Here is a 27,336-nt window from a genome sequence, read left to right as displayed (position 1 = left end):
GATATGCTATCTCATTTTTATATTTTGCTATGATCTTGGGACACTCTCCTTTCCTCAGGTATGTTGAAAATTTCAGGATTGTCTGCAGAGTGTGGAGATCAGTATGTGGAAAGTTCAGCACATGCCTTTCTTGGACTGACTTGAAGAAGAAAGATCACAAAATTTGGTTTCTAATTCCAGCTCTGCCTGTCTTTTGCTGTGTGATTTTGGGCAAGTCACATCTCTTTTCTGGACCCCAGTTTCCTCTGTGAAATGAAGACAGTAATCCTTATTCTAATTCTAACCCAAGGATATTTAGTGAAGATTACTTCAAATAATTGCCAGAATGTTATTAAGGGAAAGGCTTGTAACTCTCAGAAAATGGTGATATTCTTTAGAGGACCCTGACCGGCAGCCACAAGAATGCTGCATCAACATGCTTATAGTGAGGCCAATGCATACCACCATACTAGGCACTGTGGGCTTCATGCCTAAGGGTCAGTACTGCTCTGGCTTGAGACTTCTGGCTAGCTGCTTAGTGCTTTGGAGCTTGGTTTTTCTGTCTATCAAATGGGTATACAAGCTGATAATATAATATGGGTCCACAGTCTTTTATCTGAAATCACTGGAGCTAGGTATATTTTGGAGTTTAAAACTTTTGGATTTTAGAAAAGCAATATGATACAGATATCATATGTTATATAACACTCTTTATGGGCTCTGAAGCAGTATCTTGTAATCAAACACATTAATACTTCTAAATGGGATAAATGCATATAGCCTTACTTCAATTTAGGCCCAATTTTGCCACCAAATGAGGTTGCTACAAAATTTCAATTTTTAGAATCTCTTGGAGGTCAAAAAGGCAGATGAGGGATTGTGGACAGTGAAAGAAATTAATACAGTTCAGGGACTAGGGGAGCTGACCTCCAACACAGTTGAAAATCTGTGTATAACTTTTGGCTTCCCCAAAGCTTAACTACTAATAGCCTAGTGTTGACTGGAAGCCTTACCAATGACATAGAGTTAATTAAAACATATTTTATATGTTATATGCATTATATACTGTACTCCTATAACACAGTAAGCTAGAGAAAAGAAAAAATGCTAAGAAAGGCATAAGGAAGAGAAAATACATTTACAGTATTTATGAAAAAATCCTTGTATAAGTAGACTCACACAGTTCAAACCTGTGTTAGTTCAATGGTCAGGTGTACTTACTTAGTGCTTGCTATGTACCAAGTATGGTTCCAAGCAGTTTGTGTGTGTTAATGTGTTTAGTTGGACCAATAATCCCCTGAGGCAAGCATTACTATTGTCATTCTCACTTTGCAGATGAGGAAGCTGAAGCTCAGAGAGGTTAACTCACTTGGTCAGGGTCCCCAAACCAGTGAGGGGTAGAGCTGAGGTTCTGTGATCTTAACCACATTCTTTACCTACTCCATGGGGTTAAAGTAAAGCTTCAGATGCTTATGAGGGCCAAGCAAGCCACTGTGAAAACAGTAACTGCTCAGCCAGTGCCCCGTCTACAGGGAGCAGCTTCAGTTCTAGCTGATTGTTGCCATGTCAGAATGAGGATCCAACCCTTTCTGTTTTTCCCAGAGGAGCCTGAAAGCCAGCTTTTTATGTGAAACCTGACTTTTTAATGTTGGTAACTAATTTAAAATGTTACAAACATCATGTGGGTAAAATAAAATTCATTTGCAATCTGAACCTAGCCCCTGGTTGCCAGTTTGCAAGCCTTGCAGTGAGGAAATTGATGAGAAAGTGCTTTGGAAACTTCAAAATGTGTTCTAGAAACAGTCTCATTTTAAGGTTAAGAATTCTTTCTTGACTATAGTCCAGTTTGTTTGAAAGCTGGTATTACTGCTGTTAAAAAGTCAGAATTTAAATAGAGACATCAGCGAACTTGAATGCTTCGTTAGTTTGGCAGGCTAAGTAAGTGAGAAGCCTAGGTGTACTGAACAGACTAAGCCTCAGAATTTCTGCCACACCCAATAGCCTCATCTAAGGAGTTTCTATCCACAGACCCTAGCTGAGGGAAGTAGCAGTTTCTTATGAATAGGTGGCTATGTTTGGTACCATGTGATTCCATTTCCTTCTGGCAATAGCAGATTGAGCCAGGAGAGGGCATCTGATCTAAGAGCCATAACTCTATAGGCTGGGAAAACAGCCTGTGAGGGAACCTGGAATGAGACCTTTGCCCAAGGAGCACACTTGTGACTATATTGGAACCAATGAGAATCCATTGGTTGGAGAGTTTGAACACCAGACCTATAGAGAGCGAGCAGTTGGCAACAGGGGCAGTAGCTGAACACAGAGAACACAAGCAGCAGGGCCCATTAATAAGCAGGACCAGGAGAGATTACTGAGCTTTACTTTACTGATTGCTGATTACTGATGCCAGACACTTTACACATGTTTTTTTTTTCCTGTAAAATATTCACAGAGCCTGTGACAGAGGTACTGCTTTTATTCCTGTTTTCTAGACAAGGAAACTGAAGTTGAAGTAACTTAAGAGCTGGGTTTAGAGCTCAGGCTTATTTTTAAAAAGATTTTCTTTTTAGAGAGAGGGAGAGAAACATCATGTGTGATAGATAAATCGATCAGTTGCCTCTCACACACCCTCAGCTGGGGACCTAGCCTGCAACCCAGGCATGTGCTTCAACTGGGAATTGAACTAATAACCTTTCGGCTCACAGGCCAGCACTCAATCTACTGACTCACACTAGTCAGGAGCCCAAGCCTATCTAATATTAAAATCAGAAAATACAGAATCCTAAGCCAGTTGTTCTTAAATTCTAGAGTGTTTCAGAATGTCTTGTGTAAAAATGAGGATTCCTTGGCCTCACTCCAGACCTACTGAGTCTGATTCTTTAAAAGTGAATATCCTTCCCCTAGTCTTCCTGTAAATTTTAACAGTTTGGAATTTTCTCAGAAAACTAAAATTAGACCTGCCTTTTGACCCAGCAATTCCACTGCTAGGATTGTATCCTAAGAACCCTAAAACACCAATCCCAAAGAACATATGCACCCCAATGTTCAGAGCAGCACAATTTACAATAGCCAAGACTTGGAAGCAACCTAGCTGCCCATCAGTACATGAATGGATCAAAAAACTATGGTACATATACACAATGGAATTCTATGCAGCAGAAAGAAAGAAGGAGCTCCTACCTTTTGCAACATCATGGATGGAACTGGAAAGCATTATGCTGAGTGAAATAAGCCAGGTGTTGAAGGACAAGTACCATATGATCTCACCATTAACAGGAAGCTAAACAACAAAACAAACAAGCAAGCAAAATATAACCAAAGACACTGAAATAGAGAACAGGCTGACAGTGACCAGAGGGGAGAGGGGAGGGAATTTCAGGGGAAATAGGGGAGGGATTTAGAGGAACATATATAAAGGATGCGTGGACAACAACCGAGAGGGATGGAAATGGGAGGGAGGGGGGAGCACGAGGGGTGGGATGGGATGGGAGTAATAGAAAAGTACTTGAAAAAATAATTAAATATATTTTTAAAATTAAAAAAAGAAAAAAATTAACAGTCCTCTTAGGAAATATCTGAAGTAGAGATTCTCCAACCACACTTAAAGAAATGCAGTTTGAGATACTATGGTAGGTAGGTACTGCATTGCTTTGACCTTCAAAAACAAACTGAGTATTAACAGATAAAGTCAAACTCCAATTTAAACTCTTTTGGAAATGGAGCTACTTCTGCAAATAAGAGGACATCATTTTGTCCACTTTTCTATTTTTTAGAGGATGTTTATTAAAGCTGGAGGTAGTGAAATAAGGAAGGGCCTAGGACAGAAAAAAGCAACAGTGGAGAGAGGGGAATGTAGATGGGGAAACAGTGTAGATGGGGAAATGAGCCTAGGTTGGGATGCTTTGGCTCACTCTTTAAGTCAGAGAAAAGGGGATATTTTTCTGGCCAGGGAGTTAGCCAGGGACAAGCTGCTTATGTCTGTTTCTTCCTAGTTACAAGTCTCCTGGGGTCCCTTAAAGTTTAAGAAATGCATGCCTGTGGGGGAAGAAGAGGGGAAGGGAGAGGTGTGGGTGTGCTTCTGGGAGGGAGAGTGGGCTGTCCACTTTTCTGATCCAGGAAGTGTACACTGACACCAGTTATCTGAGGGAAGATGATAGGATGAAGATGGATGCTCAGCAATTTGTATAGAAGATCTGTATCTTATCTGTTCTTCAGGATACAGAGTTCATATCTCATATATATTCACTAAGCATTTTTCATGAGGAGCACAGGTTGTAGGAATTTACTGCATTGGCAACAAAGAACAGGGGGAAAATTGCCAAATACAGAGAGATAGATTGTAAAACATGGGGTTTTCAAATGCAAATGCACAATCATAGAGGTTCTTCTTGGCCCTAGAATAACTGTATAAGAATTTTATCTGTCACCTTATTTATACCACTGCTAAAAATGTTGAACAAGACAGGATGAAGGCTGGCAGCTTCTTCCAGGTTGTTGTAGAACCACACTCTTGTGATGGTATTGAGCCAGTTTCAAATTAATCTGCCTTTAGGAATTCTCCCAGAGAAGATAAGTAATAGTTGAAGATTGCTTGGAGAGCCCCAGGTCAGAAACTGGTTTGTGGTCCAAATGCTTAGTAATGCAAGGCATGTATTCCTACAAGAGGGCTGTGTGGTCCAAAGGGTGGTATTGGTCAAATGCTTTGGTCAAGTTCGGCCTCAACAGGACTTGAATTCACACTTGGCAAGTTTTATTTCTCTCATGCTCCTTCCCATGCATACTTTATCTTTGTTAACATCCTCACTTAGCGTAAGGTCAAACTCTCTTTTTCCCTCTTCTGACCAGAGAGACTTCTTGTCTTACAGGTATATGATCTTATCTGTGTTGGTAGTTCAACTGGGAATGATTCTCTAAAGCAGGTCCTTGGACAAGTGCCCTGGAATTTGTCCAAGGGCCTTTGGATGAATCCTTCTGGAAAATTGCAGCAATCTATGATGCTATGAGAAAGCCTGAGGACTACAGAATCATTGTTTTGTAAAGTGAAATCCATTTCATCTAAAGGGCTGTCTTATTTTGTGAAATATACAAAGATATAGTTATACTGAGATTATTAAGATATATAAATATACTGAGATTATTTTGTATTCTTTAGGTGTTTAAAGAAAGCCTTTTCTTTTTATAAAATGATAATTTGGGATTGTTTTGTCTTGTTTCTTAATGGCTTTACTTGGAAAAATTAAAATCTAGCAACCCATTATGAATCCCCTCATTTTTTTATTTGCAATAACTGCCACTCTGGGCACCTGGTCTAATTTGAACAATTCTTCTAGTACTTCTAGGTAACTCCTATCACCACCTATGTCCTAAGTGCTAATAAATTACCTGCTTCATAACCTATGGCAGAATCTCTTAGAGGATTGACATCAAGCATACAGCTCTGGAATTTACCGTATATTGGTCTTGTAGTTTCCTTAGTTAATGAAATCAGTAAGCTGCCCATTTGCAGTCTTTCAGCATTCTTCCTGTTCTCTCTAATTCTACAGATCCTTCATGACAGCACCTAAGACAAGGCAGTTATGTTTGCTCTTCCTACAGTGTTCTTTTCCCTATAGAGTTGGACATGCATATACATGTGGTTTGGGGAATTTGCAGCACATCCTATGAAAGCTTAATTCCCAACTAACAGTCAAATCCTTCTCTTTGGAGCTGTTCAGAACACACCTACCCTCTCTTCTTTATGACAGCCCTTCAGAGACTTGAAGACAACGTGTGACTCTCCCCTGAGTTAAGAGCACCAGCTGAGTCAGACAGACCTGAGTGACAAGCCCAGCTTCACTCCCTCTCAGCTGTGAAAGCCAGGGTAAGTTACTTGATTTTATTTTTTTTCCAACTTCAGTTCTTTAGCTGATTTATAGGATGGGATAAAAACCCACTTCATTGCCTTATTGTTTAATAAATAGTGGAATGTATGTAAAGCGATTAATACAGTGCCCTGGTAGAGCGAGCATTCAGTTAAGTTCTAGCTATTTTTCCCTCTATTATAAGAGCCCGGTGGGCATTTTAAGAGTCAAGGTTGTTGGGGAGCAAGGAAATGGGGACAGTTTCTCCATTCCTGATTGATCAGGACTCTAAACTCAGCCAGGTTTTTCTTTATACTGAGGTTGTCTATTTATAGTTGTTTGGGTGTCTATTTGCTAGGACTATGGGAAAGGATATTGTTGAGAATTTAGGGAAAGGTTATATTCAGGAGGTGGAAAGCTATTTGTTGACATATTGAACCATCTCTTGTTTATTCTTATTTTCCCTGGCAGCTACCCATGCAATTCCCGAAACTCAATTACATTTTGTGAGGAGGCAGGGAGCATGGCACCTCTTAGCCATATCGATAAAGAACAAACTGACAGGATCATTGGGGAGGGGGGAGAGAAATAACAGGGGAAAGAAGTGAAAGAGTCAAGTCAAAGGACATGTATAAAGAGCCCATGGACAGAGACAACAGAGGGAGGATTGAGTGTGAAAAGGGGGGTGGGCAGGGCAGCGGAGAGTGTTGGGGGGAAAATGAGAACAACTGTGATTGAACAACAATAAAAAATAAAGAAAAAATAAAATGGAAGCTTGTGACCCAAATTGGCTGAGCATGCACAGACTCTTTCAGTAGTTTCTCTAGAAGCAGGCTGATGATGAATGGTAACAATGGACCAGAAGTTGGAATCCTGTAGTGACCAGTGTCAGAGTGGTTTTTTAACTGTAACTCTTTGCACATAATGACTTTTGTAACCAATTGCATGATATGAACTCTGAGTGCCATTAAAGCTAGGAAAAGTTTGGAAGGATACACACCCAACTGTGAACAAAGGAATGGGACTTGAGAAGGTGGGGGTTGGGGCAGGCTCAGGACTAGCTCTTTCTGTATATAAGATTTCAAGTTTTCATTCTGAGAATATATTCCTAGATTACTTGTGTAAATATTAAATGTAAATAGAAGTTAGAAAAACAAGAAATCATCTTTTAAAATGAAAATAACAACAAAATAAAAAGCTAGCCATTTGGAGACATTTTTCCAGAGGTCACAGCTGACCAAGTATCTATCTAAGTAGCACAGTAACTTTGTTGGGGAAGAAAGGTTGTATGGATGGGGAGATAGTGAAATCCTTAGAGAGAGGATGCAGAGAGAAGAAAGGATAGGACTAGTCACAGAATACAAGGGAAACACTTTCCCTTTTCAAAAAGGAAAAAATGACTTTATCCTTTCTAATACACTAAGATGGGTCTATTATAGACAAGTGTGAAAATATAGATAAGAAAAACAAAAACAAAATTTGTCCTTAATCCCACCACTTGTGTATAGTTGTTGCTAACAGTTTGGTATACAAAGGTCTATCCAGAAAGTATCCCTCCATGTAATGTGAAAAATAGAGACATTCATTGAAGAAGATACATGATATAAGAAACATTGTACAAAGGACAATGACACCTCAGTCCCCTTTAAAGTAGGCACCTTGGGACCTCACAGTTCTCCCAATTGCCATTGGTTGCCTGTAGAATTTTCCTGAATCTCATTGATGGTCTGAAATATCTTCCCTTTCAAACATGATTTTAGTTTTGGAAAACTCGGAAGTCACAGGGCACCAAATCTGGGCTGTAGTGGGGCTGAGTCACCTGGGTGATTTGATGTTTCACCAAAAAAAACTGCATGAGATGGGATGCATGAGCAGGCGCGTTGTCATAAAGAAGCTGCCAATCACCAGGTGCCCAGAGCTGTGGCCTTTTGAATCATCCAAATAGTTTTACAGAGGAAGGCTTAAGTTTAATGCAAAATTTGATGCACATTTTTGTTGCTCTAGTTGCTCAGTCATTTTGAATGTGACAGCCAGAGAGTACACATGCTCAGTCAATGGTATCTACTACCCCACTGACTAGTACAGTGAAGTCATCACTGTTCACACATGTGTATTCCTGTCCACTCTCTTTGGCTGCCAGGTTACATCAATGTCATGCACACCATTCTCGTTATATTAACAATGGCTAGACTTTTTCTGGACAGAACTTATATATCTTTTCAGACTATATTTTTTGTATGCAAAAATATATGTATTTACTTTATAGAAATCAGGTAATCATTTTCAATGGCTGCTGTAGATGCACCATGATTCATTTATCATTAAATGAATTGTGATCTAACATCTATGTTTAAGTTGTTTCCAACTTTTTTATATTATCATAAACAACAGTGGTTTCTAGTTGTGTGGACTTGTGAAAGCTAGTTAACCTCTCTGTGCCTTTCCTCATCTACCTACCACATAGGGTTGTTGTGAGTAACAAAAAAGATTGTACACATAGCCCTGGCTGGTGTAGTTCAGTGGATTGAGTGTGGGCCTGTGAACCAAAGAGTTGCTGGTTTGATTCCTGGTCAGGGCACATGCCTAGGTTGCAGGCCAGGTCCTCAGTAGGGGGCACATGAGAGGCAACCACACACTGATGTTTCTCTCCCTCTCTTTCTCCTTCCCTTACCCTCTCTCTAAAAATAAATAAATAAAATGTTTTTTAAAAGATTATATATGTAAACTACTTAACACAGTGACTGACACATTTAATGTTAGCTTCTATTATTATGATAATAATTGTTGTTGGGTTTCCTTTGACTAGTTTTTGGTTTATGGTAGAAAAGAAAGTGATTTGAATTTTTCTTTTTGTCATATGCCATAATGAGCTCTGGAGTCAAAGAGAGCTATGGGTTTTTGGTCTTGTAAATTCACCTCTCTGATGCTCAGGTTTTTTAAAGAAATCTGTAAACTGAGAATTAAAAGGACCTGGATCACAGAGTAGCTGTTAGGATCAAGTGAGAGAATGCTTGTAATGCCCTCAGCACAGTTCTTGGCATACGGGAAGAGTTCAATCAGTCAGTTATTACTAGTATTACTAATACTACTACAATGATTCAGCCATTGATTGGGTTGAGAGGAGGAAGGTGGAAGTGAGTGAAGCACTGAGAGTGTTTCTAACCTGTTGCCTGATTACAAAGATTGGAAATGATTTCGGAATCAGATGGATCCACACTCAAATCTGGGCATTGCCATCTCCTAGCTCTTTGACATTGGTCACAACTTCTCCAAGCTTATTTCCCCATTTGCTTACCTTGCAGGTGTTGCCATGAGCCCCAAAGCATATAATGTAAGCATAGTGATTTGCTGAGTGCCCAGGTTGCTAATTATGAATGTGGGAAAATTGATAATGACCAAATGCCTTCCCACCAACCCCTAGACTCTGAGTCCCTGTATTTCAGGTACTTGAACTTCACCTTAAAGACCTTGACCAATCTGCTCTAGTCTTGGGGCTTAAGGGGTACTGATTCAGAAGGTTAGAGGGCTTCAGTAAGCCTTTCTGCTAGTTCTACTCTGACCTCGTGCCCCAATTCTAGAAAGTGGGCTATGTAGCTTTGAGTCTGTGAGCAAGCTCTCACCTGGTATGCTCAAAACTGTCATACTTCTCAGTTGTATCAATGCCCTGGAGCCTAACTGTCAAATCCGAGATTTGTGTCAGGGACACTGGTTGCCAGAGTTCCTTCCAAGTCTCTAATTGTAGGGCAAATTGTCTTTGTTATTGCCATTGCAGGGCTCCATCAAACCCCTATGGCACATCGTCACAAACCCTGGTTTTTCTGCCCTTGAACTTTTTAAAAAATTTTAATTTTTTTATTAAGCCCTTGAACTTTTTGAACTCTGACATCGTTCCACTCAGCCTCAATCCCCAGTTTGGTTACTTCTAACCCCTATCTGTGCCTGGCCCCCAGTACTCCCACAGACTCCCTCACAGACAAGATATGTTTCACTTCTTTTTAAAAATTGTTAAGCATTTTAAATTTAATTATTGTTCAAGTACAGTTTTCTGTCTTTTACTCCCATCCCAGCACACCCCCCAATGCTCCTAACCTCCCTCCCATTTCCACCCCCCTTAGTTTTTGTCCATGTGTCCTTTATACTTATTCCTGTGAATTCTTCCCCTTTTCCCCTGAAATTCCCTCCCCTCTCCCTGCTGGTCACTGTACCCCTGTTCTCTATTTCAGTGTCTTTGGTTATGTTTTGCTTGCTTGTGTGTTTTGTTGTTTAGCTTCCTGTTAAAGGTGAGATCATATGATATTTGTCTTTCACTGCCTGGCTCATTTCACTCAGCACAATGCTTTCCAGTCTGTCCATGCTGTCAAAAAGGGTAGGAGCTCCTTCTTTCTGCTGCATAGAATTCTACTGTGTAAATGTACCATAGTTTTTGGGTCCATTCATTTACTGATGGGCACCTAGGTTGATTCCAACACTTGGCTATTGTAAATTGTGCTGCTCTGAACATTGGGGTGCATATGTTCTTTGGGATTGGTGTTTTAGGGTTCTTAGGATACAATCCTAGCAGTGGAATTGCTGGGTCAAAAGGCAGGTCTAATTTTAGTTTTCTGAGAAAATTCCATACTGTTTTCCATAATGGTTGTACCAGTCTGCAATCCCACCAACAGTGGACCAGAGTCCCCTTTTCCCCACACCCTCTCCAACATTTGTTGTTTATTGCTTTGTTTATGATAGCCATTCTGACTGGTGTAAAGTGGTATCTCATTGTGGTGTTAATTTGCATCTCTCTGATAGTAGGCAATATTGAGCATCTCTTCATGTGTCTCTGGATCCTCTGTATGTCCTCCTTGCAGAAGTGTCTGTTCAAGTACTTTCCCCATTTTTTAATTGGGTTAGTTGTCTTCTTAGAGTGAAGTCGTGTGAGTTCTTTGTATATTTTGGAGATTAAACTTTTGTCTGAGGTATCATTGGCAAATATGTTTTCCCATACAGTTGGTTCTCTTTTTATCTTAATACTGTTTTCCTTAGCCATGCAGAAGCTTTTAATTTTGATGAGATTCCATTTGTTTATTCTTTCCTTTATGTCCCTTGCTCTAGGGGGGCATATCAGTAAAAAAGTTGGGGCATGAAATATCTGAGATTTTCCTGCCCATGTTCTCCTCTAGGATTTTAATGGTTCCATGGCTTATATTTAAGTCTTTTATCCACCTTGAATTTATTTTGGTGTATGATGTAAGTTGGTGCTCAAGTTTCATTTTTTTGCACATAGCTGTCCAGTTCTCCCAACATCATTTGTTGAAGAGTCTATTTTTAGTCCATTGTATGTTACTGCCCCCTTTGTTGAATATTAATTAACAGAAAAGACTTGGGTTTATTGTGGGTTCACTCTTCCTTTGGTCTATGTGCTTGTTTTTATGCCAGTACCAGGCTCTTTTGATTACAGTGGCCTTGTAATACAGTTTGATATCAGGTATTGTGATCCCTCCTACTTTGTTCTTCTTTCTCAAAATTGCAGCTACTATTGGGGTGGTTTATGCTTCCATATAAAGTTTTGAAGTGTTTGTTCAATGTCTGTGAAGTATGTCATTCGTACTTTAATAGGTTTTGCATTGAATCTGTAAATTGCTTTGGGTAGTGTGATTATTTTGATGATGTTAATTCTTCCAATCCATGACCATGGTATATGTTTCCATTTGTTTGTGTTTTCCTTCATTTCTTTCTTCAGTGTTGTACAGGTTTCCCCATACAGATCTTTTACCTCCTTGGTTAAATTTATTCCCAGATATTTTATTTTTGTTTTTGCTATATCGAATGGGAATTTTTTCCTTGATTTCTGCTTCTACTGATTCATTGTTAGTATACAAAAACGCCCTTGATTTCTGGATATTGACTTTGTATCCTGCTGTTTTGCCAAATTCATTGATTAGGTCGAGCAGTATTTTGGTAGAGTCTATAGGATTTTCCGTGTACACTGTCATGTCATCTGCAAACAGTGACAGTTTTGTTTTCTCCTTTCCAATTTGTATGCCTTTTATTTCCTTTTCTTGCCTGATTGCTGTGTCTAAAACTTCTAATACTATATTAAACTGAAGTTAAAAAAAATAAACTGAAGTGGTGAAATTGGGCAACCTTGCCTTGTTCCTGATCTTAGTGGAAAAGATTTTATTTTTTGCCCATTGAGTATTATGTTGGCTTTAGGTCTCTCATGTATGGCCTTTATTGTATTGAGGAATGCTCCTTCTATTCCCACTTTGCTGAGTGTTTTTATCGTAGATGGGTGTTGTACCTTATCAAAAGGTTTTTCCACACATATTGATATGATCATGTGATTTTTGTCTTTGTTTTTTTTCATGTGATGTATTACATTTACTGATTTGCAAATATTGAACCATCCTTTCATCCCTGGGATGAATCCCACTTGGTCATGTTGAATGATCTTTTTAATGCATTGCTGGATGTGGTTTGCCAATATTTTGTTGAAGATTTTGGCATTATATTCATCAGTGATATTGGCCTGAAGTTTTCTTTCTTTGTTCTCTTTATCTGGTTTCGGGATTAGGATGGTGCTGGCTTCATTAAAAGAGTTTGGGAGTCTTGCCATCATTTTAGGTTTTTTGGAATAGTCTGTGAAGAATAGGGGTTAGCTCTTCCTTAAGTGCTTTGTACAATTCTCCTGTGAAACCATCTGGTCCTTTTTGTGCTTTAGGAGATTTTTGATTACTGCTTCAATTTCATTTGCTGTTATTGGTCTGTTCAGGATTTTTGCTTCTTTGTCCTTGAGTTTTGGAAAATTATGTTATTCTAGAAATTTGTCCATTTCACCTAGGTTTTCAAATTCCTTGGCATACAGTTCTTCATAGTGTTTTCTTACAATCCTATGCATTTCTATGTTGTCAGTGGTAATCTCTCCTCTTTCATTTCTGATTGTGTTTATTTGGGTTCCCTCTCTTTTTTTTTCTTGATGAGCCTGCTTAAAGGCTTGTCTATCTTGTTTCTTGTTTTGAAAAACCAGCTCCTGGATTCATTGATCCTAAGAATTGTGCTTTTAGTCTTTATGTCATTTAATTCTGCTCTAATCTTGGTTATTTCCTTCCTTCTACTTGCTTTGGGCTGTCTTTGTTGTTGTTCCTCAAGTTCTTGCAGATGTAGGGTTAGGTTGTTTGTTTGAAATGTTTCTATCTTTTTTAGATAGGCCTATATTGCTATGAACTTCCCTCTCAGGACTGCCTTCGCTGTTTCCCATAAGTTTTGGGTTGTTGTGAGTTCGTTTGCATTTGTTTCTGTAAACTTTTTGATTTGTGCCTTATTTCATTCTTGACCCATTCATTGTTTCATAACATGCTATTCAATCTCCATGATTTTGAGTGTTTTGGGTTTTTTCATTTGGGGTTGGTTTCTGGTTTCAGTCCCTTGTGTTTGGAGAAAATGCTTGATATGATTTCAATTTTCTTGAATTTGTGGAGATGTGTTTTGTGCCCTATCATGTGGTCTAACTTTGAAAATATTTCGTGTGCATTTGAAAGAAATTTGTCTTTAGCTTCTTTGTGATGAAGGGCTCTATATATGTCAGTTAACTCCATTTCATCCAGGGCATTGTTAATGCAACAATATGTTTGTTGATTGTTTTGGAAGATCTGTCCATTTTTTACAGTGGGGTGTTAAAATTTCCAAGTATAATTGTGTTGCTGTCAATATCTTCCTGAAGTCCTCTAAGATTTTCTTTATATATTTGGATGCTCCTATGTTGGGTGCATATATATTTACAATGTTAATGTCTTCTTTGTGGATTCTTCCCTTGAGTATTATGAAATTACCTTCTGGGTTTCTCTTTATGGTCCTTTTTTTCTGAAATCTGTTTCGTCTGATATGAGTATTGCTGCCCCAGGTTTTTCTTTGTTTCCTTGGAAATTTTTTTTCCAGTCTTTCACTTTTAGTCTGTGTAGGCCTTCTGTCCTGAGGTGGGTCTCTTGTAGGCAGCATACATGTGCCTCATGCTTTCTTATCTATTCAGCCATTCTATGTCTTTTGTTTGCAGCATTTAGTACATTTACATTTAAGGTTATTATTGATAGGTATTTATTCATTGCCATTTTTGTACCTGTGTTCCTCTCTCTCTCTCTCTCCTTTCATTCCTTTCCTCGAAGCAGTCCTTTTAGCTTCTCTAGCTGAGCTGGTTTGGTGGAGGTGTGTTCTTTTAGACTTCTTTTGTCTTGGAAGCTCTTTATTTGGCCTTCTGTCTTGATTGGGAGCCTTGCTGGGCAAAGTAGCCTTGGTTGCAGGTTGCTGGTTTTCATTACTTGGAATATTTCTTGCCATTCTCTTCTTGCTTGGAGTGTTTCCATTGAATAGTCAGTAGCCAATCTTATTGGGACTCCCTTGTATGTTACTTCCTTTTTCTCCCTTGCTGCCTTTAGCATTCTCTCTTTGTCTTGAAATTTTGCCATTTTAATGATGATGTGTCTTGAAGTGGGCTTTTTTGAGTTCCTCTTGATTGGGACTCTCTGTAATTCCTGGATTTGTGTGATTTTTTCTCTCATCAAATTAGGGAAATTTTCCCTCATTACTTTTTCAAATAGGTTTTCTATTTCTTCTTCTTCTTCTTCTTCTTCTTCTTCTTCTTCTTCTTCTTCTTCTTCTTCTTCTTCTTCTTCTGGTATCCCTATTATTTGGATGTTATTATGTTTCACGTGGTCTTGCATTTCTCTTAATCCCTCTTCATTCTTTCTGGGCCTCTTTTTCTTTTCTTGCTCTTTCTGGAATTTTTTTTCTACTCTGTCCTCCAACTCAGTGATCCAATCTTCTGCTTCATCACTTCTGGTTTTGATTCCTTCTACTGTGTTCTTCAGTTCAGAAATTGTATTCTTCATTTCCTCTTGGCCTTTGCTGATAGTTTCTATTTCCTTTTTTCATGTTGATATAGTTTGCAGTGAGTTCATTTTAGCTCCCCTGTAGTTTCTGGTAGCTCATTGTGAGCTCTTTGAACTTCCTGATAACTAGTGCTTTGAATTCAATATCTGATAGTTGAATTGCCTCTATTTCATCTAAGATTCTTTCTGAGGCTTCCTTCTTTCCTTTCATTTGGGGATTGTTTCTTTGTCTTCCCATTGTTTGTGAGACTCTTCTTGTTAGCCTCAGCTTCTTAAATTGATCTATTCTGACTCCCTGGGTTTATGGTGTAAAGTTCTGTGGTAGGATACCTGTGAAATTCAGTGGTGTAGTCTCCTCCGCATATCCTGGTGTTCTCTGCTTCCACCTACTCCTTTTTTTTTTTTGTCATCTGTTGAAGGGGGAGGCAAAATGGTTTATGACAGCCAAAGAGTATTTTATGATATTTATAGTCACAGCTGGTAGAAAAGAGATAGAAGATCTTTAGCCTATATATAGTGTTAAGTGTAATCTTCAACCCAACTTGCCACTTTCAAGAGAGGATGGACAAAAGATAAGTCCCTTGTTGGGAAGGGAAGGCTTGTGAGTTTTATCTAGAAAGCAGTGAGGTTGCAGGCAGTCTTATTTTGAGGTAAAATGGTAGTAAAGAATAGTAAATAGGTGTCACGTGTGAGCAAATAGAGTTAATCACTACACCAATAGAATTCAGGAAACTGAAGTGGACTAAGGTCTGGGAGATGTGTTTTGAAGTATTTACAATTGTATAGAACAGCTATTATTTACAATAATATGAGAGCAACAATCATATGACAGACTCTATGTGATCTGGATAACATGAATAGGGGGTATAGAGCTTTGGTTAGTGTGCTAAACAAAAACAAGTGGCATGAAGTATAGAAAATTAGCAATACACTGTGGAGGAGAGAACAGGGGAAACCCTGTCAAATGATACAATATAACCAGCCAAGACAAAGAAGCCAATATAGAAAGAGGAACAATACAAAGATACTATTAAAATATAAAAGAAGTGAGAATAATGATAAAAATAATAATATAAATATGCAGCAACTTGTGGTTTCTCTGGTATAGCAAAGTGAAATTTGTCTCTCTGTCTCTACTGTTGGGATGCCCCCTCTTTGGATCCAACTCTGGTGTTTTCGCAATTCCAAGTTGTTTGTGTCACTTGTAGGTAAAAGAAAAACAAACAAACAAAAAAGGTAGAAGAAGGGAGGAAAAAGCAATAAGTTTGGAAAGAAAGGAATAAAACAGGAAAGAAGAAAGGAGAGGAAAAAAGTATTGGAAAATAAAAGAATAATAAAATTAAAATGCTACAAGATTACTTAAAAACAACAACAAGAACAACAAACCATCTCTTGTTGGTTTCAAACTGGCCAAACAGTATTTTCTGGCTGCAGCAGGCTGAGGGGTGATTCCTGTAGTCTTTCTGGAGTGCTCTCCCAAGAGCTAGCCTGGGGCCTCTCCCCAGTGCCCCAGGAAGGGGATCTAGGTTCTTTTCAGAGCACTTTCCCTGAGTGTCCTCGCTGTGGGCTGGGGTGCAGGCGTGTGCATGCGCCAGCCAGGCTGTGTAGGTCCCACAGGATCTGGCCTGGTCCTTCCCAGTTCTGTTGGGGAACTCAAGGGCTTCTGCCCATCCTCTGGATCGCTTCCAAGCCAGGTGGGTAGCAGGCCAAGCGGCTGTCGCAAGAGAATCCTTCAGTTTACTTTCCAAAAAATTTCTCAAGAAAGCCTGCCTCTCAGCACAGCCTAATAGCCCAGCCAGACCGGTGACTATCGGAGTCAGAGCTTGACAATGCACCTCTCAGAGGCGATGTGGACTGGCAACCACAGAGTCCGCAGTTGAACATGGCCCTTTGTCCTTATTACCCTCTCTGTAAACTCAAGCAGAAAGGTCTCTCCAGGCATTGCCCAACCTTGCTTAGATGGGGAGGGAGGGAGATGATTACCTGGCTCTCTCCCAAGGACCCTACGGCAGGCCCGAGTCTCCGAAAGAGTCTGCCGTAGACCTGCTGGGCACCGGGGCTCCTGATGAGTCTGTGGCAGATGCACCAGGCTAGATGCTAGCCAAGGCGGCTGCTGCTCTTGTCTTTGCTCTGGTCCTTGAGACCCTACTGACCTGCAGCTGTCTCCCCACTGTCTGGTCCCTCAGTGTCCATCACAATCTCTGGTCTCCTATTTTCATGTATGCTGGGGAACTGTTGGCCATTTGCTCTGTTCCTCCATAGATCGTCCAGGATCCTCTCCCATGTGTGCTGGGGAAATGGAATCCACTCCGTTCTACTCTATCGCCATCTTCCCTGAATACTATCATTTTAAAATGCATGTTTCACTTCTTGAGCCAGGACTGTTTCAGTCTCATCTTTTTTATTTTGTTTGGGGCAGGCAGAGGTGGGCATAGTGGGCTGCTGCAACAATTGGAGGTGAGGGGAAATAGGGTGGAGTTGCATAGGCCAAGTGCTAAAGTGGAGCCTCTAGAGGGCTGTCAAGTGAAAGGCAGCCAGAGGTAAATGTCAGAGCCTATATAGAGGCAGGAATCTGAGACTAGAGAGACAGAGCAAGCACTAGCAAGTCAGGAGCAATGGGGTGGGTGGGTGGGCTGGCTGGCAGGCAGGAGGGGGGCCTGGCAGGGGATAGCTATGGGAGATTGCAGAGATCAGCTGCTGGTATTGGGTCTTACTTTAATGAACTGGCTAGGCATGGGGCATAAGAAAATTGGCCAGACCCTAAGAGCTAGGGCCACAGAGGACATGCTCTCCCTTATCTGGCAAGGTAAGCTATTTCCAGGTTTTATTCTTCTTATCTGGCAAGATTAGGTATTTCCAGGTTTTGTCTGGTGGGAAGCTATGACATGTTCAGAGACTTTTCTGAGAATTGGAGGTAGATGTCTATGGCTGCTCTTTACACTCATCTTTCTCATTGCACCAATTAGTAAAGTAACTAAGGTGCCAGCAGGAGTTCGATATTTCTTCTACTATACTTCATCTCAGGGTTGCCCAAGGCTGGAGATAGAGGGAGGGGTCTTGGTATTGTGACTAAATAAGAGGGTGAGAGAGCAGATTACGTGGAGCTTTATAGCACAATGGGGAAGAGTAGGGGGCTCTGGAGTTGGATCAACTTGGGAATTTATGTGACTGCAGGTAAATTAAGTTTCTTTGAGCCCTAGTTTTCTCATTTGTAAGGTGAAGATAGAGTACTACCCAATCTCTTAGTGTTGCTGTGGGTACCAAATAAGATGATATATGTAAAGTGCCTTAGTAGAGTGCTTGCCAGTCAATGCATGCTCAAGAAATACTTGCTGTTAGAGAATCTGTTGCTAGCATTGTTATGGATGCACAATGCCATGCAATAGATGACTTTGGTGACATTGTGTTCCATTTTTGGCATGAGCAGGCTGTGAGAGGATGTGTCACATTTTATAATGTGTGTGTTGGTTTCCAAATTATGTGCCAGGGAGCCGCTTCTGGGGCTGCTTATGGGCCTGGGTCATAGGATTGAAGCTCTGTGATTGCTGACCTGCATATCATCAGAGAAACTTAAAATTTGTTCATGCTCTGGACTGGGCTTCAAGTGAGCTATACTCTAGGATGTCAGAAAAATAACTAAATGCAGCCTTACAGATTCTAAAAGCTAGGGAGCATTAAGGAAGGACAATAGTCAAATACATAGTTTTTACTGTTGCAGTGACCCTATTTAGCTCAAACCCTAGAAAATCTGAGAAATATGCTAAAACTGGAATACATTACTATCTATTATGCAAGGTATTGTAAGATATAAATGGAATATTGCAAGTACCTGTACATTATAGAGAGTTTAAACTTGCATACAATTGCCTACAGTTGTCAACAGTTTAGTACCCAGAACACACTAAGTAAGCAGTAAAGTGGTAGTAGTAGTGGTTGTTGTCCTTGTTATTAATAATAATGATGATAATAAGCAGGCTTTTCAGTTCACGCAATGCTGCTCCCAGTTATTGAATCATAGAAATGTTTTCCTTTTTCTGAGGAAGATATTCAGAGCCATTAGAGTAGTAAAATGGGGACTAAACTACTGGCAGAACTCAATGAGCTCCAGGAACTAATGATTTTCCTGGAGCAAAGGGTTATCTCATCCAGGTCTGCCAGTAACCTGGTTGGCTTGTGAATGAATGATCTGGTAGGATAGAACATAGCCCAGGAATCTGCACTTCTCAAAATTGTCCAGAAGGTGGTGCTGCTGCATCATTTGATCCAGGACTGCTTTCCCTGGCCAGTGAGGTTGCTGGCATTTTTAGTATTTATAAACTGAGAGAGTGTGCTGTGTGGTTGAGTGGTTTGGTTTGAAAAGAATAGTGGTGGAGGGGATATTTACTACAGCTTTGAATTTGTTCATTGTTGCACAGCTTTTTTAACCTGATAGGCCTATTTCTTTTATTTTTTTTAGCACAATTACGAACTGTTTGGCGGTTTCCTTTTTTTAAAAAAATATTTTGTTCATTTATCTTTAGAGGGGAAGGGAAGGAGAGAGGAAGAGAAACATCAATGTATGGTTGCTTCTTGTGCATCCCCTGCTGGGAACTGGCCCCTGCCGGGAACTGGCCTGCAGCCCAGGAATGTGCCCTGACTGGGAATCGAACCGTGTTTGTCTGGTTCACAGGCCCGCGCTCAATCCACTGAGCTACACCAGCCAGGTCTCTGATAGGCCCATTTCTTATGCTACATAGCTGGCAACATGTACAAAAGACCTTTATCATTAGTTATTTGTTTCTTAATCTTCTTGACATTGTTTTTTGACTGCTAAACTTTTTTTTTACAGATTTTCTTGCTACTTGGGCTTGAGCAAGACCCCTGATATCATCATTTTGGGGACTTTCTCCTTTGGCCATGGCAGATACATCAATACCCTTACATTCACCACGATTTGACAATATGCTGAGGGTAGAAAATGATCTCCCAAACAGAGAGACGACCTTCTCTGGACCAATGATAGAGACCATAGAAGAGGTCCAAATTATGCAATCTCATGTACAGCCTACAGTCTCAACTTCAGCGTCAGACCCTGGAGAGATGTCTACACAGCTAATGACATCACCAGACTTTGACACTGTGTACACATCTCTGATGGGAGTGCCAAACTCTGGAGAACTGTCTTCAGTACTAATGCCAACCTCAGACCCTGGGGCACTGTCCCCATTGCTAATGCCAGCTTCAGATTCAGAGGCACTGTCTCCATTGCTAATGCCAACCTCAGACTCTGGGCCACTGTCCCCATTGCTAATGCCAGCTTCTGATTCTGGAACATTGTCTCCATTGCTGTGCACTTCAGACTATGGTCTAATGTCCCCAGGGCTGATGACAATTCCTGACTTTGGAGCAATGTCCACGACACTAATGGAAGCACCAGATTCTGCAGAAATATCACCACTGGCAATGCCAACTCCATCCTCTGGAGTGATGTCTACATCTATAATGAGCACACCATCCTCTGAAGAGATGTCCACACAATTGCTGTTAGCCCCAGATCCTGGGGAGATGTCCTCACTCCTAATGCCAGATATAGTCCCTGGAGTGATGCCCACACAACCAATGTCAACTTCAGGCTCTGGAGGAATGTCACCACTGCAAATTACAGATGAAGATACTGAAGCAATGTCCAACGTACTAATGACTGCCCTGGCCTCTGGAGAGATATCTTCACTGATAATGTCAGGCACAGACTCTGAAGATATATCTTCATTGATAATGTCAGCCCTAGCTTCTGGAGCAACATCAACCCATCAAACAAGCACCCAAGATTCTGAGGAAATGTCCACTCAGCTAATGTCAGGCCCAGACTCCAGAGTAGTGTCTTCACTGTTAATGTCAACTCCAAGCCCTGGAGAAATGTCTGCACTGCTTCTGTCAGGTTCAGATGCTGGAGAAATGTCCACATTGCCAAAACCAGTCCCAGATGCTGAAGCAATGTCTCCACTGTTAATGACAACAGTGATGTCTGGAGTGATGCCCACCCAGCTAATGCCACCTGAAAGCTCTGGAGTAATGTCCTCACAGTTAACACAAGATCTAGACTCACAAAGCATGTCTGCACCACAAATGAGAGCCCCAGCTTCTGGCAATATGTCTACATTGCTAAAGGCAGTCTCAGACTCTGGAGCACTGTCCACCCCATTGGTGACAGTCACAACCTCTGGAACAATGTCTACAGAGCAAATGTCAACCACAGCCTCTAGAGTGATGTCCACACAGGTAACAATGGCTGGAACTTCTGGAGCAACATCCACAGGCTTTATGAAAGCCACAAACAATGGGACAATATCCACACTGCCAATGAGAATTCCAACTTCTGGAATGATGTCCACACCACTAAGAAGAGCTTCAGATTCTGCAGCAATGTCCACACCGCCAGTTATTGACCCAGCCTCTGAAACAGTGCCCACACTACCACTGACAGTCCCAGCCTCTGGGTCAATGTCCACACTACAAATGACAGCACCTGTCTCTGGTGCAATGCCCATGTCACAAAGGAGAGCCACAGTCTCAGGAGTAACAGCTGTACCACAAATGAGAACCCAGGCCTCTGGAGCAATGTCCACACTGTTAACTGTAGACCCAGCATCAGAAGTGCTGTCCATGCCACAAACAAGAACTACAGCTTTGGGAGCATTGTCCAAGCCATTAATGACATCCAAAGCCTCAGAAGCAATATTCATGCAGCAAATGACAACCACAGGTTCTGGAGACATATCCACAATATTAGTGAGTGACAGAACTTCTGGAGCTGTGTCCATGCCACAGATGACAGACACTGCCTCTGCAGAAATCTCCACACCACTAATGAGAGCCCATGCCACACCACAAATGACAACTTCAGCCTCTGGAACTGTGTCCACACCTCTAATGAGAGCCCTAGGCCCTGGAACAATGCCCACAGAACTAATGAGAACCACAACCTCTACAAAGTTGCCCAGGCAGCCAATGAGCACCCAAGATTCAGGAGGGATGTCCAGGTCACTTCTGAGATCTATGACCTCTGGAGGGATGTCCTCACTGCAGATGCAAGACCCAGCCTTGGAAATGATATCCACACCAAAATTGAGAGGCCCAGCCTCTGGGGAGATGTCCACACCACCGATGAGAACCTCAGACCCTGGAGAGATGTCTCCACTGCTAATACAAGATTCATCATCTGGACCCCCAGCTTATGGAGTGATTTCTACTCCAGCCTCTGGACAGGTGTCCATACCACAAATGATGGCTTCAGTCTCTGGTGATATGTCCACATGGCTCATGACATCCACAGACTCTGGAGTAATGTCCATACCTCAAATGACATCCATGACCTCTGGAGAGGTGTCCAGGCCACTGCTGAGAGCTTCAACCTCTGGTGCAATGTCTACACCACACATGATGACCACAGCTCCTGGGGGAATGTGCACACTGTCAAAGCAAGACTCAGCCTCTGAAATGACATCCCCACCACTATTAAGGGCCCCAGTCTCTGGAATTATGTCCACACCACTAAGGTCTCCTTCAGCTTCTGAAGATGTGTCCGCAGAGTTAATGAGAGCTTCAGTCTCTGGAAAGATGTCCACTGCACAAACAGCTATGGGCTCTGGAAGGAAGCCCAAGCCATTTGTGAGAGCCACAGACTCTGGAACAATGCCCATGCCATTGATATCAGCCATGGCTTCTGGAGAGATGTCTATGCCACAAATGGAAAGCAAGACCTCTGGAGCAATGTCCACACCACAAGCAACAGTCACAAGTTCTGGATCTATGTCCTTGCCAGAAACAACATACTTAGCTTCCAGAGGGATACTTCCACCACCAATGAGAATCTCAGCTTCTGGAATGATGTCCACACCATTTCTGAGAGCCACATCCTCTGGAGGAATATCCACACCGCTAATGAGGGCACCAGTCCTGGGAGCCATGTTCATACCACAAATGACAGCCACAGCCTCTGTGGAAAGCAAAGCCACAGACTCTGGAGAAACATCTGCCTCTCACAATAACATCACAGCCTCTGGATTGAAGCCCACACTAAACATGACTGCCACAATCTCTGAAACAATGAACCCGCAACCAAAGGAAGTTCAATCCTTTGGCATGTTGACCCCAGCACTCTGCTACCTCTTAGAAGAGCAGGAAGCAGCCCGGGGTTCATGCTCTGAGGAGGAGGAGATGGAGATTGATGAGGAGAAGCAAATGAAGCGATTTTTGGATGATTCAGAGAAAATGGCATTTCTGGTGTCTCTTCATCTAGGGGCAGCGGAAAGGTGGTCTATCTTGGAGATGGAGGTAGGAAACCCCCTTTCAGATGGAAATAAATCTTTCCTTAAAAAGTCACAGGGCGTATATAATTCCCTCTCTGAAATAGACGCCCTCAGTGCTGTTCTTTGCCACCCCAAACAGGGCCAGAAATCAGTCAGGCAGTATGCCACTGACTTCCTGCTGCTTGCCCAACATTTGTCTTGGTCTGATGCCATTCTACGGACCAGGTTTCTGGAAGGACTCTCGGAAGCTGTTACCACCAAAATGGGACAGATCTTCCTAAAGGTGGCTGGCAGCCTAAAGGAGCTGATAGACAGGTCTCTCTACACTGAGTGCCAGCTGGCTGAAGAGAAGGATTCCCCAGGCGGCTCAAGCCAGATTCTGCCGTCAGCCTGTAAGCGGAATAATGAGGAGGCAATGAAGAATGAACTGAACACTGATCAGCAGACTGAGGAGGTAATAGTGGGGAAATACACTCAAGGTTCTGAGCAGAAAATTGAGGAGGAGACGATGAAGAATACCTTCTTCTCCTTTGAGTAGAGTAAGAAAGAGGCAAGGGGGAGGCATTGAGCTCCTAAACCATAACCCTCAACCTGGAGTTTCATCAGTGGGCCTGGCTATTGCAGTTGCAAAGCCCTGCCCGAGTTATTGAAGGCCTAGGATGGTTAAAGGACTAAGTCTTTCAATTAGTGGGAGCTGGCTGGGCTCAGTTCCAACTCTCTACTTATTCCAAGTCTAATTCTAAGGGAGGGACCCCTTCTGGGGACTGGGTCTTGCCTGTAGCCACATGTGTTATAGGCCCAGGTCACTAGAGAATTTGGCTACCTTAGTTTTCTGTCACACTGTTTAGAAATAAGGTGCATTAGCCAAGTTTCTTGATCTGCTAGGTTATTGAAATTATCCAAGCAGAATACCCCTTTGTCACAGTAAGCATGGCTCTTACCTTGGCTGTTTTTTATTTTTCTCACTCTCAGCACCAGCATGTTCCCAAACGCTATTACTACCTGAAGGAGCACAGAGACCCTCAAGAAGGTCTATACAACCACCTTCAACAGAGCACAGGTCATCAGAAGGCCCCCACCAACAAGTAATGTTCCCTGGACTCTTCTGTGATATCTGACTCAACTGCTGTCTTGACTGTTTCCTGAGCCCATTCCATCCAATGATATCATAAGCCTTGTGGCGTTTCCCCTTTAGCATCCCCCTCTATGCACATCCTGCCCTATCTTCCACTTGGGTGACATGACCTTCTCTTTTACCCCATATGCCTGTGATTTGCCCCAACAATCAGAGTGTGGACTTCAGGAGTTCCCATCACCATCAAGGTCAGTTTTGATTCTTGGTCCAGGGAGACATCTAGGCAGGAGAAATGATGTCCTACCTCAAAAACACATTAGAGTGTCTTGCCACATGTCATCAGGTAAAATTGAGGACTCCCTGGTACTCATTTATTCTGGCAGGGGAGCCTGTAAGGAGGGTGAAGGCCACTCCTACATAACACTTTTCACCCAGTAGACTTGCCATTACATGCCCCAACTCATAACATGTAACATAGGTCTCCAGGGCACTTGCCCTGTTTATAGTCTCCATCCCAAACCATTTGCTTTAGCCCATAATAGTGATTGTAGTAATGGCTACTGTTTATTGACTATGTACTCTGTGATAAATACTGGGCTAAACTGTTGACAAACACTATCTCACTACATACATTCTTACAATAACTGAAGCTGTTATTATATTGTCAGCTTCTGATCTCTTGATCCATTTTATATAGCTCTTGTCCTTTTGTGTCAAATCTCTAGCACTGACTTCTGGGTGACCCCCTCAGCTGTTATTTAGCCTCACTCCCATCAGCTTTATGTCCAACACTCTTGATAAGGGTTTTTATCTTTAAACAGGCATAGATAGAACATAATGTGAACAGTGTTTGCCTTCAGGTGGTGGGATTATGGTGTCCTTATTTTCTTCTTCCTACTTCTCTGTACTTTCCAGATTATCTACAGTAAGCATGTATTACATTTGTAATCATAATGGTAAATAAACTTTATTTATGAAAAATAGAATTAACTATTGCTAACAGAATTTGATTTATTGAGTCTTTCATTCAATCAACATTTACTGTCTAACATGTACCAGCCACTGTTTGGGGGACAGACAAATAAAAACATTCATTGAATGAAAACTTCATTCCAGTGGAGGGAGGACATAGACAATAAGCAAGGAAACATACAAGTTAGATAGGCTGAAATTGTGTTAAAGACTACAAAGACAAAAACAAGGATAATGGGGAATGTGATACTAACAGGGCCAATGCATTTATTCCATCCATAGTTCATGTAGTTGGGTTACTCAAAGATCTTTTAAAAACAGTAAGTGACATGATTAGAAACATGTTCTACAATGCTAACTTGGCAACAGTTAGGAGGATGGGGGAAGGGGTCAGAGAGCAGTGATGAGCTCTCTACTGTAATAGTATAGGTGACTGACTCACCAGATAATTCAGTCTATGGCTATAGCAGCAGGGATGGAAAGAGGACAGGGGCCAAACCTCCTTTGAGGACTTAAGTCTGCTTCTCCATTGCCCTAAATGTTGGGTGTGATTTCAGGAAGAGGAAAATGATTCTCAGGAAAAAAAAACAAAGATTCTCAAGCTGGCAGTCCTGTGGTAATATAGATAAGAAACTGGCTCTGCAGGCTTCCAGCAGATGCATCAATCACCAGTGCTGTTGCATTGGAAAGAAAGGATGGAATAGGTTGGGAAACCCAAATTTCAAGTAGGAAGGCTGTGAGCCTCCAGGAACCCTTTTGGCTCACATCTGACCCAGTCCAGCATCTAGTGAACTTTGGATCTCTCTGTTCATCCAGGATTGCTCTTAGCCAGGGGAAGCACTGTTGACCCTACTCTCCACTGAAAAAGATATTTGATAATATAGAATCAAAATTTGTGTCTGGAAAATGTGTCTGGGGAGGAAACTGTCTTTAAAAATAAAACTGGCCCTGGCTGGTGTGGCTGAGTGGTTGAGTGCTGGCCTGCATATCAAAGGGTTACCCATTCTATTCTCAGTCTAGGGCACAAGCCTGGGTTGCAGACCAGGTCCCCTGTGGGGGGTGCATGAGAGGAAACCATACATTGATGTTTCCCTCCTCCTCTTTCTCCCTCCTTTCCCCTCTCTAAAAAATAAATAACATCTTAAAATATAAAACTGATTATTTATATCCATCATAATGGAGAAAAATAACATTCTTTTCTTTGTTATTTTTTTCTCCCTAGTGTTCTTTCCTTTGTTTTTGCCTCTCCACTCTCTAAAGCTAAGTCACTAGAGATGGAACAAATGAAGCTCACTTATTCCTTGCTGGAGTTCACTCCCTGCTCCTCTACCCACCCCCAATTTTTTTTTTCTGCTTACATGCAGATTTTTTATTTTTATTTTTTTAAATAATTTTTAATTTAATTCTTGTTCAAGTACAGCTTTCTGTCTTATATTCCCAACCCTGCCCGCCCCCCGCCCCATGCTCCCGCCTCCCTCCCATTTCCGTCCCCCACCCTTAGTTATTGTCCATGTGGCCTTTATACTTGTTCATGTGAGTCCATCCCCTTTTCCTCTATGATTCTCTCCCCTCTCCCCTCTGGACCCTGTCAGCCAAAATTTTATAGTTAGAAATGTTTCTAGAGCCACTCAACATCTACATGCAGCTGAGCAACCATGTGCCTAAGTACTTGAGACTATTTTGCTTGTGGTAAAATTGTGTTTCAAATTAAGCCTCACTGGCCCATGGGTAAAAATAAGGTTCCATAAGCAGCGAAAATTCAGATGTCACTGACCCCAGTCCTCATGTGTGTATTACAAACTTTCAACACCTTGAAGGTTTCCTCTGGTTATTTGTGGAAGGCCCTAACAGTTTCCCTTACTCTGAGATAGTTCTTATGTTTTCCTCCTATCCTGCCGTCTAGCAAAAATAAGGGCAGCCATTCACCCTACCCCAGCTGCCAGTGAGTGCCTCTGACTGTGGTAACCCAAAGGTGGCTGATGGGGTGGGCTTTGTGAATTCTGCAAATCCACAAGAGGCCTGAATGGTGCTGCCCTCACCATTAGCTTTGGCTAAGGCCACTGATGGTGTCATTAGGGCATTGGAGTGGTGGGTGAGGAGTTTAGGGGATGGAATTGGAGAGTGGGTATAGTAATTCTTCTCATTCTGTGCCAGTTTTCATCTAGACATTGAAACAATACTGCTTCTATCCTATATCTCACTGAGGCCTGTGTGAAAAGAGAATCTTCAGCTTCTTCTTGTAGCAAACTCTCCCCTGCTGCCCCTGCTCCCTTTGCCCCAATTCAGACTTTCAAACTTGGTTCCTGTGCCTAGAGAATAAAAAC

The 27,336-nt window shown here is 41.6% G+C and overlaps 1 protein-coding gene across 1 annotated transcript; it reads left to right on the top strand.

The window, feature by feature from the left end:
- Nucleotides 1-5,723: 5,723 nt before the first annotated feature.
- Nucleotides 5,724-24,988, top strand: RTL9 (retrotransposon Gag like 9). Its single transcript, XM_037063357.1, has 3 exons — nt 5,724-5,836; nt 19,506-23,419; nt 23,938-24,988. The coding sequence occupies exons 2-3, from the start codon at nt 19,574-19,576 to the stop codon at nt 24,052-24,054; spliced, it is 3,963 nt and encodes a 1,320-aa protein (XP_036919252.1). The 5' UTR covers nt 5,724-5,836; nt 19,506-19,573; the 3' UTR covers nt 24,055-24,988.
- The last annotated feature ends 2,348 nt before the right edge of the window (nt 24,989-27,336 follow it).

The sequence above is a fragment of the Sturnira hondurensis genome, unplaced genomic scaffold (assembly GCF_014824575.4).
Source record: "Sturnira hondurensis isolate 20B ecotype Veracruz unplaced genomic scaffold, ASM1482457v3 Scaffold0001203, whole genome shotgun sequence".
NCBI classification, from domain to species: domain Eukaryota; kingdom Metazoa; phylum Chordata; class Mammalia; order Chiroptera; family Phyllostomidae; genus Sturnira; species Sturnira hondurensis.
The sequence above is the reverse complement of the archived record's forward strand: the minus strand, read 5'-3'. Positions and strand labels throughout refer to the sequence as shown.